The 13,460-nt window shown below is 39.2% G+C and overlaps 1 protein-coding gene across 8 annotated transcripts in view; it reads left to right on the top strand.

The window, feature by feature from the left end:
* The window catches only part of atp2b2 (ATPase plasma membrane Ca2+ transporting 2), a gene marked incomplete at its 5' end in the record, with an annotated part of 60,403 nt that overhangs the window by 37,508 nt on the left and 9,435 nt on the right, over positions 1-13,460 (top strand). For all 8 annotated transcript variants that reach the window (XM_079265408.1, XM_079265406.1, XM_079265404.1 and 5 more), the window contains 2 exons: positions 7,064-7,305; positions 8,147-8,381. In XM_079265408.1, the coding sequence (XP_079121534.1) occupies positions 7,064-7,305; positions 8,147-8,381 (477 nt within the window). The remainder of the gene's footprint in view (positions 1-7,063; positions 7,306-8,146; positions 8,382-13,460) is intronic.

Genomic DNA, 13,460 nt, shown 5'->3' with positions numbered 1-13,460 from the left:
GAGTGATTTTTAAAACCCTTTTTTTTGTCCGCTCACACAGCACGTATCTAAATATATAAAACACAGACCAAATACCAAAAAGTGACACTGTATTTGGTTTAGACCTATAGCCTGCGTTGTAGTCTTTTCAATTCAGAAAAGTTAGAAATGTGATAGAAACAGGAAAATAACTAGTGGTGCAGTCGTTTTTGCATCATGTGTACAATAGTCTGAGCGGTACCTTCAGAATACAAATTCAGGTTTATATGTAAATTTGATAAAATGTAGAATTTCTTAAAATCATGATTAGAGGAAAAAAAACAATGATATTCCAAACTAACAAGCTAACTGTGAAAGGAATATATCCTTCAACACATAATGTGCATAACACTACATGTCTAAAATGAGAACGCTTGGTTGTTACTTGACAAAGACAAATATGGAAAACAAGTGAGAACAAGGCATGTGATGTTGAATTATTTTGGGTCTCTATGGGAACTGACTGTGATAAAGATGCACTCTGCAACCGCTTGATTTCATGGAGATGTCTGATTGTCCTGGTTTTTCAAAAAGGGAACACATTTTCTGAATGCATTAGATCTTGGTAAAGAAAAAAACTGAGGCAACCGCATAGTTCCATCAAGAAACCTCAATCACCATTTGAACCATGTGTCTATAGATGACATTCACAGACTTGTGATAATATGAACAATGTTTTAAACAGGACTTTACACTGTTGCTGGGGTTTATTTCCTGTCTTGGCTACTACTCTCATTCAACTTGTTGGATTAAATGTCACATTAAGTCTGTTCTATAATCTTTTCATTCATAAAAGAGGTTACCTCATGCACTAAAGTAGGAGTTAAACTTAGGGTGAACTTCAAAAAATATCAGCTTACATACTTGTACTGTTTGTTACCTTCCATCAGTAGTAATTACTGTACAACTTAGCTACCCACATACATCCAAGTCTGCTCATCCATGCATATATCCACAGAATATACTTGAATAAATATAGTGCAGAACACAAAATCTAGCACAATAATAGGTACAAAGGGAAACCAAGACAGAGAAAGACGGACATAATTAAGGAATGAAGTGAACTCAGAAAGCAGGATGCAAAAGGGACATTTCTGAGTAATATTTAGTACATCCCCTTCTCCTCCCCCAGCCACCCCCCACTCCCTCAGTGCCACTCCAGCCTTGCAGTATGCTGGCTGGTGTGTTCTTATATACGAGGCCAATCCTGTGGGATGCCATGATGGCTATGGAAGTCTTTGATGGCCACCACACAAAGGCAAAGAGGCAGGCTTTGATACCCACATCAGTACCCTCTCTGGCTTCATAATACAGCCAGTGTTATGCCTCTTCATCTTTTGTCAACACATACTGACTCTGAAGTGAAGGAGCCTCATCATTGGGGGAGAAATTCACACACATTTACACAATGATCCATACATACAGTATAAGCACATGTACATGCTCGTAGATACTGTATCCATGTGCACATGCACACTTATTCATATATTCTAAAAAAGGATATATCTGTGCATACAAATAAGCCCACCAATTTGCCTTGCATGTCTCTTGCAGACAAGTAAAGCATGCTACGGAGTAATTTGTGAACGGCATTCAGTGACGTCAATATACTGAGGTCATTTAAGGAACATGCCAGTGGCAAGAGCCTCATAGCAAAACAGCAACTTTTTCTCTCAACTTTCTCCTCACATTCTTAGTTTTTGTCCCCATTATATATGAGATGTATTAAATGCTTCAATAAGAAGACTTTGTTTAAAACTGGTAAAGTGCAGTTGCACACATCTGTCACATCAGGCATACTCACACTGAGGTATTCAGATCACAAATGTATGTTCTCGCAACACAGTGGCATGTGTTTAGCACGGCTGTGAGTGTCCTGGGAGCTCAGTCTCATGTTGTTTCAACCACCTGCTCAGGTCATTATTCTGGTCAGGGACAAAAGAGGTATAACAGACACACACACACACACACACACACACACACACCTATACTCACAAATATGGCTTCAATTTTGAGAAATAGGCACTTGGGGAAAATTACAGAAGCTCAGTATGCAGTTAAGAAAATCAACTTGACAGAATGTTTCTGATGTTGAAATGTAGATGATAGAAAAACACGATTCAGTTCACGTTAAATAGAAAAAAAAACCTCCATCTGTCGCTCAACAATGAGCATTTTATTATTCGTTATTACAACATACTCCCTCATTTTTGTTCGGTAGTGAGGTCCTGCTATAATTGGCTTTGGCTCACAGTGCTTTTGTCATCTGGACGTTGCATGCTTGTGTGCACAACATGGAGGAGAGATGAGAGTGATTTGGATGTCTTTAGCTTGAAGCACCCGGTGTTCCCATGGAGCAGTTTTGGACACCGAGGGAGGAGAAAGAGAACCAGTGGAAAAAGAGCAGAAACAGAGACATCTTCAGAAGAATGATGTCATTCCCTTCTCTTGTTCTCTCTTTGTGTGTTCAGCACTTCCTCACAGATTTTACAGTGTTGCTGAGATTGCAGTGAAAGAGAAGTTATCACATTACAATGACAATGCTTTGATGTTTCAGGGGCACAAAGCTTAATGGCATGCATTTCCCTCTCTTTCAGACACTGTGTTTCTAGTTTTTGTCTAGTCAGTGTAAATGAAATACATGCAAGCTTTATTGAGAGTGAGAGGTCAGTGGTAATAAATCTAATAATTTGTTAAATAAAAAAACAAAAATCTAATTTATAGAATATTATATGAATGTCAAGCAATTTTGTGTTGCATTTCAGCGATCCCCAATCAGCTACACCTACAGTATGGTGACCAGACCTCAGATAATAACCATAAAGTACATTTTAAGTGTGCATCATTCAAAAGATAAATCAATCTGATATTTATGAAATAGTTAATTAAGGCAGAATGAAAGTTACAGGCAACTTAATCAAAATTTGTGTTTTTTCTATATCAATAGATAGGTACACAAGTGACATTTTGTCGACTCCATATGTGATCAATCAAATCTCTGAAGCAGAAGGGCAAATAAAAGTCATAACAACACATTAGGTGGAAATAAAGGAAATCTGTTAAATCAAATAGAAGGGGAGGGGGTAAATATGTAGTGAAGGGGTAAATGGAAGCAAGGACAATTGCGAAAAATGGATGAAGGGAGATTGGAAAATTATACAAGAGGACGAGTGAGAAACCACACTGGCGTGACAAGTGTCCTCATCATGGACTGGAAGACTGTGTCACTGCCCTGCAGCATGCCTCCAGGCCTTGGCCCAGTTGGCTGGTACAGTCATGTGGAGAGGAAGAATATCATCCATTCCTACATTGAAAGAGGGAGCGAAAAGGAAGGTGGAGGCAGTCGGAGTGGGCCGCAGTAAGAGACTGGGGAAACTGATAATGAGCAACAGGAGACAGTCATCCAGAGGGAGGAAGGATGATAGGGATAGAGTGAGGGAATGAGTGAGGGAATGACGGCACAAAAAGTATGAAAACAGGGACCGAAATAGAAAGACACAGGAGTAAGAGGGTGGGGTTGAGTGTGAAGAGAAGGGGAAGAAAATGGAAGACAAAGGGAAGGAACAGGATGGATGGATTAAGGAGAGCCCCGGGTGGAATAGGAAGTAAAGTTGCCAGCTCTCCCTCTGGCATATGTCCTTGCCCGCGGGAGCACCTAAGGACCAAGGAGAGGGCAGCTGTTCCTTAGCCACGTCCAGGCCACGACGTGCCAACTATAGCACTGTCGTGCCAACGTTGGGCATCCCATGCCAGCAACTGTCCTTGTGCGTAGAATCTCGCGTCAAACAAAACCCCTGTGGCATCTCTGAGAATAAAAAGCAGCGGTCTTAAATGTCAAGCACTTAGTGCTACATTTCTTGGATGAAAGATGCTGTACAACTTAAGTTGCATATTATCATTAATAGGCGAATGTGAAATATAAAATTAGTCTTCCAAAATCTGGGTATGAATCAGAAAGAATTATTCCGGACTCAAAATCAAAATATGTACAAACATCATGAAGCAAAGGGAACCACATAACAAGTGGAATAACTGATACCCCTTGGTCAGATAATACTCTTCTTTTAGGAAAAATATGTCTTGAAGGCTGACTATATGACTTAAAATACAAGTGTTTTGCACTTAAATGAGTTTGATTACTAAAATTACTCATAGCTTGTGGAACTGCTGATTTACTGCTTTATAAATAGCAGGGAAGAATAATGCCTATAGCAACTTTGAATGTGTTTTATAAAGCAAACGACCCTTTATGTATGAATGATCGTTTAACACTATAATACATCCTGTATGGTTTTCAGCTGGTCATGTAGTTGTTTAGTGTGATGTTTTTTCCTGTTGCTGGGAGCTTATTCTCCCAAACACGTAGCAGACAGTGCGGATGGCACCATTTGTTCCATCGTCTCATTAGCCAATGACAGGCAGTGTCTTCCTGATGTAATCATTGGTCATTAGGAAAAGGCATTCATTCTGTTATTTACCGCAAACTCGGAATAAAGTATTTATACTCTTGTCTGTGTCTGTGAGACACACAGCTGAACATTAACCAGATATGTCCAATTACTAGGTGAACATGGGCCAGTTCTCTGATTGGGTTTGAATGATTAATGAGATTTTAGATGGATTTTCTCTCTCACCCTCTCCGCTGGAACATCTGCCTCATAGCAGCTGCAGCAAAACAGACATGTAAAATACGGCCGAGCCGGAATGAATCAATAACCATTGTTTCTTTAGAAATTGTGGATTTTAAATATTGAGCCGCTTAAGCAAACATTGAAAGCAGATATATCCCTCACTGGACAGGTGAATTAAGCTTTGCAAAATTCAGCCAAATTAATACAGATTGCTTTGAATCCTTCTATCCTATTATATAATCCCCAAATCACAAATGTTCCCTCGAAGGGTTTTACAGCAAACAAGTACGACACCTTTCTTAGTCCCTCAGTTCAGTGTATAGATTGCATTCGAGTATTATTTTCTTAGTTACTGCATGGAAAATATATTAAAGGCTTTGGCACGTTATTAGCATTCTCTATCAAAACATCGTTAGCAGGTGGAGAAGAGCGGCCGTTAGATGGAGAGTGAGTGCACAAATTCCAACAAGCCATTAAAGTGATTAACTACACTGTCGATACCGAATCTTTCTCAACACATTTTGCCAAGTGCTGAGTGAAGAAAACAACAAATAGAAAGTGAAATGCAAAGCATGGAAAATGTCAAGCTATCTTTTTGAATGTAATCTTGGTTGGAGGCTTGTTGAGAAGCGGAACAGAAAGCCTGCAGTAAATCTATTTTGGGGGCAAATAGCACAGACTGAAGGTGTCTGCTTAGCGGCAAGTCAGATGCATTATGTTCAGTGTGCTTTTGACATGCTCTATTGTTGTCTGTGTGTGTGCGTAGGTGTGTGTGTGTTAGAGAAAGAGAGTGTACCTGGCATGCTGTTCTTTAGCTGTAAGTGTACTTGCCAAGCGTACTGAAGGTACTATCTAGCGAGACCCCAGGGAGACTAGCTTTCAGCTCAGTGCCAGCTAATAGGAGTCCGAATGAACAACACTGATTAACAACAACACTTACTTGCTTTTGTTCAATTTTACAACAAATTTGATTAATGTTGCCCAAGTTGTGCTTATTTCCTTAAGAGCGTAAACAATACGTTTATCAAACGCTTGGTCAAACAACTGAAATTGAACTGAATTGTATTTGCTGCTTTTCTTTGTATATATGATGGTAAACAGAATATTTTAGGCTGATGGTTGGATGAAATAAGGTATTTGAAGAGACTGCCTTCATCATAATGTTCTGACATTTTCAAAGCAAACAATCAATCAATTGAGAAAGTAATCAGCAGATTAGTCAACAGTGATAATCATCATTATTTCCTTGATTAGCATTTCTGATGAGTGAAGTTGATCTTTTTTGTCCCCACATGTCTGTCATCAAACTAAAATGAATATCAGCTGGAGAGTGTGTGGTTATGTGAAGAGGCATGCTATGAATAATGACAGTAAGGATTGCACACTCTTATATGTGTCCTGGCTTATCAGCATCAGTGTCACTTAAGTGGTGTGTGTGTGTGTGTGTGTGTGTGTGTGTAGGATGAAGACGCAAATGTATTGGTCGTATTTCTGTGTGATTTGACAAATTAGAGTGAGTGAGTAAATGGAGTGAAGCGGGGGAAATACTCATCAATAAGGACTGGGGAACAGATGAAAAGGGAGACACAGAAATATTGGACCATGTGTGAAGTTTGATGAGTGAAAATCCTGAAAGAGAATCTGAGCCAATGAGTACGAATCCCCAAGTGGCGGAGAGAGAGAGAGAGAGAGCAGCCTCTCTTCTCCCAAGTCTCTCCTTCCAAGTATGCTTTGCCCAGTGTTACCATGGCAACGCTTAGTTTCCCACAAGCTGACCACACAATCTGCATGTAAATTGGTCATTTAAACAACGATCATATCCAAACCATACTTTACATGATTTATGTAAAAAAAGAAAATAAAACATGCCACCCAGTGCTGCTGTCTCTATAGTCATGACACAGTCCATGTCGTCATGTACAAATGTTGATACTGAGATGTTTACTGAAACCGGAGAAAAACACGCTTCTAAATGTACACAGTTTGCAATGGATTGAGCAGAATGCCTAAAATAAGAACATCCAAATTTGATTCCATCTAACTCATCTCCCACCCTCCCACACAGAGCAACCCTTTCACCTGCTAGCTGGTTAATTATCACCAGCAGCTATTTCGAGGGCTGACGAAAAGAGAATCTCAGTGAATGGATAGATCACAGAACAATCAGTATCGAGTGTTGGTTCTTCAAATCTTTTAATCAAAGACTTGAGTCGCTATACCAGCATTTTTTTTATTTGCCATTTCAGAAAGCATGCATGAAAGTATATAAAATGAGGGGTAAACTAAGTAAATAATCAAATCATATATTAAAAAGAAAAGTGAAAAACAACCACAGAGAGAAAATACGACTATATTGCAGCAAATATTTGACTGAAAATAAAACTGAACATCCGAAAATCTCTTCCCCTCTCCAGCCCCCAGATAGGCAAGGAGGTCTGCCCAAGCAGGTAGGCAACAAGACAGAGTGCGGCCTGCTGGGATTGGTCTTGGACCTGAAGCGGGATTATCAGCCAATAAGAAACCAGATCCCAGAGGAAAAGCTTTACAAAGTCTACACCTTCAACTCGGTCAGGAAGTCCATGAGCACAGTCATCAAATTGTCTGATGGGAGCTTCCGCATGTACAGCAAGGGAGCCTCTGAGATCGTGCTCAAAAAGTGAGTCTGGTTTTGTGATTAAAATGAGATGATTCTGATGGTAATAGCAGTAATATGACATCATCAAGAGCTTTTATTTTGAGTGCATAATGTACTTGAGGGTATAACCTATACATTCCCCGCCTAGGCAGTGAGAGAGAGCTGAATTTCCACGAGAAGGTCACACAATTGTGTCATTTTACAGAACATTACAATAACAGTACAGTAACAAATGAGTGACTCTGAGAAAAACATGAGACGCCGTTAAAACGCTCCCAGCACCCAGAAAAGGAGCAGAAATTATCTTTTTGACAAGAAATTGTAATAAATGGCTGTTACACTGTGGATTAAACTAATTTAATACATATAATGTACAGATAAAGCTAGGTTATATGTAACACCAATTTTAGCTGAGACTGCAAAAAATCTTAAAATGGCTTTTGCACAAATAACATTTTTTCTTTTTTAAATGGCTTATATTAGGTGAATCTGAACAAGCTCTGTGTTTTGTACTTCATGCCAGTACACCTGTTTATTTTCCATTTTTATATTCAATTATTTAGCGAATGATAAATCCATTTCTTCTAGATTCTAATGTATTTTGGCTCCATTAGTAATGTAGGCAGTGCTCTGGTGGCCAAGCAAATAAGCGTATTTAAAAAGATATTCCTTTAAGTGTTAGATACTTGTGACACTTAATGCTTGTCTACAATGATGAAGCATGAATGATGATGGTTGTGTTTTCTGTTCATTTAAGGTGCATAGGTTGAAATACTCCTCATTATATTTGGTTTTCCATGTTGGGTCATTTTGACAATCAATTTAAGATACCCTGTTCCCACCACTCCACTCTTAATTACAGATGCAGCAATATCCTGAACGACGTGGGTGAGTCGAGGGTTTTCCGTCCACGGGACAAGGACGAGATGATCAAGAAGGTGATCGAGCCCATGGCATGCGAAGGCCTTAGGACCATCTGTGTGGCGTACCGTAACTTCTCCGGTGATCCCGAGCCCTACTGGGACGATGAGTCCAACATCCTCAATGACCTCACAGCCATCTGTATTGTTGGGATAGAGGACCCTGTCCGGCCAGAGGTAGGAGAGTGTGAAATATGTTGGCAACACACTGAGAGGAGTGGATGTTGGGTAAATGGGCTTTACTGTATGCTACAGTATAAGAAGCTGAGTCACGAGTGTGTCCTCCTCACCATGACCTAAAGGTTGTACATGTGTTTAGGAAATCTCTGATATATTTTTAAGATTGCTTCAGACTGGGAGAACAGTACATGTGTTTTTAATGTGGTACAGTTTGATGGAAGTATTCATGGAAGAAAGTGTTGTACACCTCTTAGTACTGAAGATAAGCCTCCTAATGAACTCTGTACATGATGTTGGAAGAATGAATCAGTATTTGAGGACTTTTTTTGCCAAACTGAAGACATACAGTTTGGATAAAAAAGTATGCTACCCATAGGAACAGAGTATTTCATATTTACCGTGTACTTATCTGTTGTTTTTAATATGGGATTCTGGACCAGCCTCTAAAAACCTCTTTCATGCAATTTTCCTTGAATTGTCCTGGATTTCAAATCCTGGGATTGTTAATAAGCCACTTAAGTAGTTTGCAAAGTAAACCCATTGGTAGAAAGCCCACACCACACATATACAGTTCAGGATTTTAGTTACATCAGCCCAGAAAGTCTTTGTTCTAGTGTGTCAGAAGTGATGATTGAGAGGGATTACTTTTTACGAGTCTATACATTGTTTTTCAGGAAATTCCTGCAGCTTTAAAAAGGTGGGTGCATTTTAGTCATTTTGCTAATAAGAGGGATGGCATCCCCCCTCATCCCCCTTCTCCAAATCTCTAACTGGCTGAACATTTATCATTGCATTCTTAGTCTCGAGTAGTGGATGATAATGTCACATCTAAACAAGTGGAGCTGTGGGGACAAATATTGAAGAAGCAGCAACACTCTTGTGATAGTAGCAGCCTGCACAGTGAGCTCATAGGGATCATGTGTCATTTGAAAGACTTGACATTAGGGTGTGTGTGTTTGTCAATTGCTTCACTGATTGATTGCTTCACTAAATGATTATTGATTCGTGAAATGCACACTCCAGACTGGACCGATCAGCTTGACGGAATGTTTGCAGCTCAGTTTCCATACTTTGCTAATTTTTTCACATGTGTGTTTTACAATGTTACGAATTGTGAATATACACTGTATTATATAGATGATATGTTAATTAATTGATTCCTTACATTGGTTCCTCAAATGTTCAATTTCTGGTCGGGACACGGCTTTAGGACGTTCAGAGTTTATTTTACTAGATATTGACGTGTGGTATAGATGAGTTTTATACTTTAATTTAAATTTATTTTATAAGGGGACTTCATTTTACTGTTGTTTACTTTTAAACTTGGAGGCGAAAATGTTATATTCAAAATAAAATAAGATCACAAAATATTCCTGTTCTTGAGTGAAAATCTCCAAAAATGTACATTATGTAAAAATCACCTAATTTGGAGACACGTTACAAGGTTTTGCACCCAACAGTGACACTGTATGCATTCCTGGAGATTAAACTCCCAAACTGCAATGAAATAGTATACACACAGTAGCTCCACTCGGGCTACTGCCAACATTAACAAGTAGTATAAGGCATCATTAACTCTCTTTGAAATGAACTTAATCACAATGATACTTGAATGGCTTACCTCTAATACTTGTAATACTGATTCTCTTACTTATTCATTTTTATTAAAACAATGTGCTGCAATTTGACTGCAGGGCTTTAACTTGTAATTCAGTCGGTTTCACTCACTTTGTCTCATTGCTAATCTTTACTTTGAGTTCTTCTTTCAGCTCTGTTGAAGGTAAAAAAATAAAATAAAAAGCAATTGATATCAATAAGTGGTGCATCAAGAAATGATTTCATGATTAATTAAATTTAAAGAAAATAAGAAATATAATATTGGGACAAAGACAGTCTGGTGGAAAGAGGTATCTATGTGTACAGCTGGAAACTGACCTCACTTGACAGCTTCTGTGCAGGTACAGGGAAGCAGGAAGCTAACTGACTACTGCATTATTCAACTTCCTCCTTTCATCTTTTTTTCCATCCCCCTCCTCCCTGTCTAATAAGGGCTCTCATTCAGCCTCTCCCTAACCATGTTTTCTCGTTTCCACCTCTCTCCGTATCCTGTTTGACTTTCACCTTTCTCTGGTTGCTCTCTTTTTCTTTTGACTTTCTCTGCACACACCTTTCTTTCTCCCTACACCTTTCTCTGTCTTTCTGTGTGAAGCCGGGTTATGTCAGCATCTAAACGGACCTAGATAAAATAATAGGTACAGAGAGTAACAGGACAAAAGAGAAACCATCATCCTCAAATTTAATTTGTTAACTAGACAAGCTAACAAGAAACCCTTTTTGTATCACATTGTTATTTAAGGTTGTATATTTGAACAAACTATAGAGTCGTCCTGAAAAGAATAACAATTAGACATGAAAACTTTAAAAAAACAAGAAATAAGGACAAAAAGCTGAATATTGCACAGTGGACATGCAATTGTGCAGATTTCTGCAATATATGTGATCCAATAATTCCCAATTTAGGTGTGAATATAACCCCTTGCATTACCCAAAACCTGACAATTTGCACAATTTCTCCTTTCTCCCACCACAAAGGTCACTTAACATTTGATATTTTCAATAACTGATGTGGAAAAGCGGCGCACTGCTGCAATCCACTAACATCTTTCCAAGTCTCTTAGTAAGCCTGGCTAATATAGCAAATTAGATGACTTTCCTCTCTGCTAAAAAGGTCAAACAGAGTGGTAAACATGTTTTTGGTTTATTTATTAGTCTCTCCAGTTTCTTCCCTCAGAATCTTTTAATAACTGTAGCCGCTCTGTGGGGTTGCCTCCAGAGAGAGGAGAGAAGAAGGAGAAGAAAGAGAAGAGGAAAGACAGAGGCGGAGAATGATGAACAAAAAATAAATAAATCAAGTTCATGTCAGAGGAATGTCGGACCGCAGGACGGATAAGAGGAGAAACCGAAGAAAACGAGTGTAACCAGATCCGTATTAGAGACACGAGACGCTTGTTTTTCAGTCTCACCTACTATCCTACCCTCGACCTTCGTCGGGCCAGATTGTATTTTTAATAAGTCTCTGCTCTCCTCCTCTCTCCACCTCCTCTTTCGGATGACCAGTCAACCAGAGCAGTGGGAATCCAAAGGGAAAAGAAGAGCAAAACAGGCACGTGGGATGCCAGATAGGCAGGCGGGAACTTGATATCTTGATAACAATGACTTTGTGAGAGCAGAGAAACCAGGATGTGATATCTTACTCCTCTTGCAACAACATTAACTTTAAGAGCCTTCTTAATTTGTCAGGTCGTAATATATATAACAGACTTCTAATGAATTAATGTAACTTGTGTTTTTTGTTTACTATTTTAAATTGCTGGGGAAATTGTAGCCACAATTCATGATCTTTATTTATTATTTTATTTTGTGAAAGTCATGAGGTGAAAAGCTAATTTGGCTTCATTGCTGTTGTCTTTTCAACACTTAGTCCTTTTCCAAAATGGAAATTAAAGCATATCTGGTTGTTTTTTCTAAATTGTAATACTTCTGAGCTTTTTAAAGCATTGCACTTCTAATATTTAATAAAAGTATGAGTCACTTTTGAAAGAAGAAATAACACATAATTTATTTTACAAATGAGTTGAATTCAGCATAAAACACATCTTTGCTCACTTCAATACTCAGAGAGATTTTGCAGCTACGGCCTTATTTAGTCTGGCATGACCAGTAACTTATGGTGGCTAATATTATCAAACTTTAGATAAATATTGCCGTGTCAAGGACATTTATGATGTCAATGCCATCAGAGACTGGACGGCAGAAAACTGCCTACAACTCAACGACTCTAAGACGGAGGTCCTAGTTATTGCTCCAGAGGAGTTTGTCCCCATGATCAGGCAGATTATGAGTCCACTCTCCTCTGCTTCCCATTGCAACCTGCGCAATCTAATCAAAGGGATTTTCTTTGATCGATCCATGTCGTTTGACCCTCATGTTAAGCAGCTGTCCATGTCATGTTTCTTCCATCTAAGAAACATCAGTAAACTGAGATCTGTCGTATCAACACCTGAACTAGAGATGATCATACACACATTTATCTCCTCTCGCGTTGACGACTGTAACACACTTTTCACATCACTCAGTGCATCTGCTCTTAACCGTCTGCAGTTCATCCAAAACGCTGCCGCCAGATTACTCACCCGGACAAATCGACGGTCTCACATCACCCCCGTACTCCGATCTCTCCACTGGCTTCCTGTAGCATCTCGGATACACTTTAAAATTCTCACCATCACTTACAGAGCACTTCACGGTCAGGCTCCGACTTATGTAGCTGATCTACTTCGCCCCTATTCACCCGCCCGCACTCTCAGGTCAAATGCTCTAGGTCTTCTGTCAGTCCCACGCACACGATTTAAGAGCCGTGGTGACCGAGCCTTTGAGGCAGTGGCCCCGAGGCTCTGGAATGCTCTGCCTGCAACTCTGCACCTCGCAGATACTGTGGATACTTTTAAAAGCCAGCTCAAAACCCACCTGTTTAGGCTGGCGTTTGTGTAAAAACCCATATCATATCTGCTCTTAAAATATGTTTTAATTTTAATTAAAAAATTTTCTCTGTGTATGTAACTTATTGACCCTATGGTCACATTGTGTTTTTTATGCTTTTAAATTTCTGCCCTGTTAAGCACTTTGTGATTTTCTGTCTGTGAAAAGCGCTCTATAAATAAATTGTATTATTATTAATGAGTCAGCTGACTGACTCAAAATGTCTCCACTTCTGCTACTGTTATTGTAGGTTTAAGTATTTCACATGTGGTGGCTGTCCGGCAAAAGTTGCATAGTTTTCCTTTTAAGCTTTCTATAATGAGCCATACATTATAACTGTAAGCTCCTCCCCAGTATAGATTTACTTTGTAATCCGCTCCCCTTAAATGAGTTAAATCCTTTGTGTTAAACACGCATGAGCTTGATTTGGCAGTTCGGCAGTCCCGGTATATTTATACATTGCGGTGGTGATCCGTGATATTTTGCACTTTGCATATTTGAGTACAAGCATGCTCACATGTGTTTGTGCAATATGCA

This window comes from Melanostigma gelatinosum (genome assembly GCF_949748355.1).
Source record: "Melanostigma gelatinosum genome assembly, chromosome: 3".
NCBI classification, from domain to species: Eukaryota; Metazoa; Chordata; class Actinopteri; order Perciformes; family Zoarcidae; genus Melanostigma; species Melanostigma gelatinosum.
Note: the sequence above shows the minus strand (reverse complement) of the source record. Positions and strands in the feature narration are given on the sequence as shown.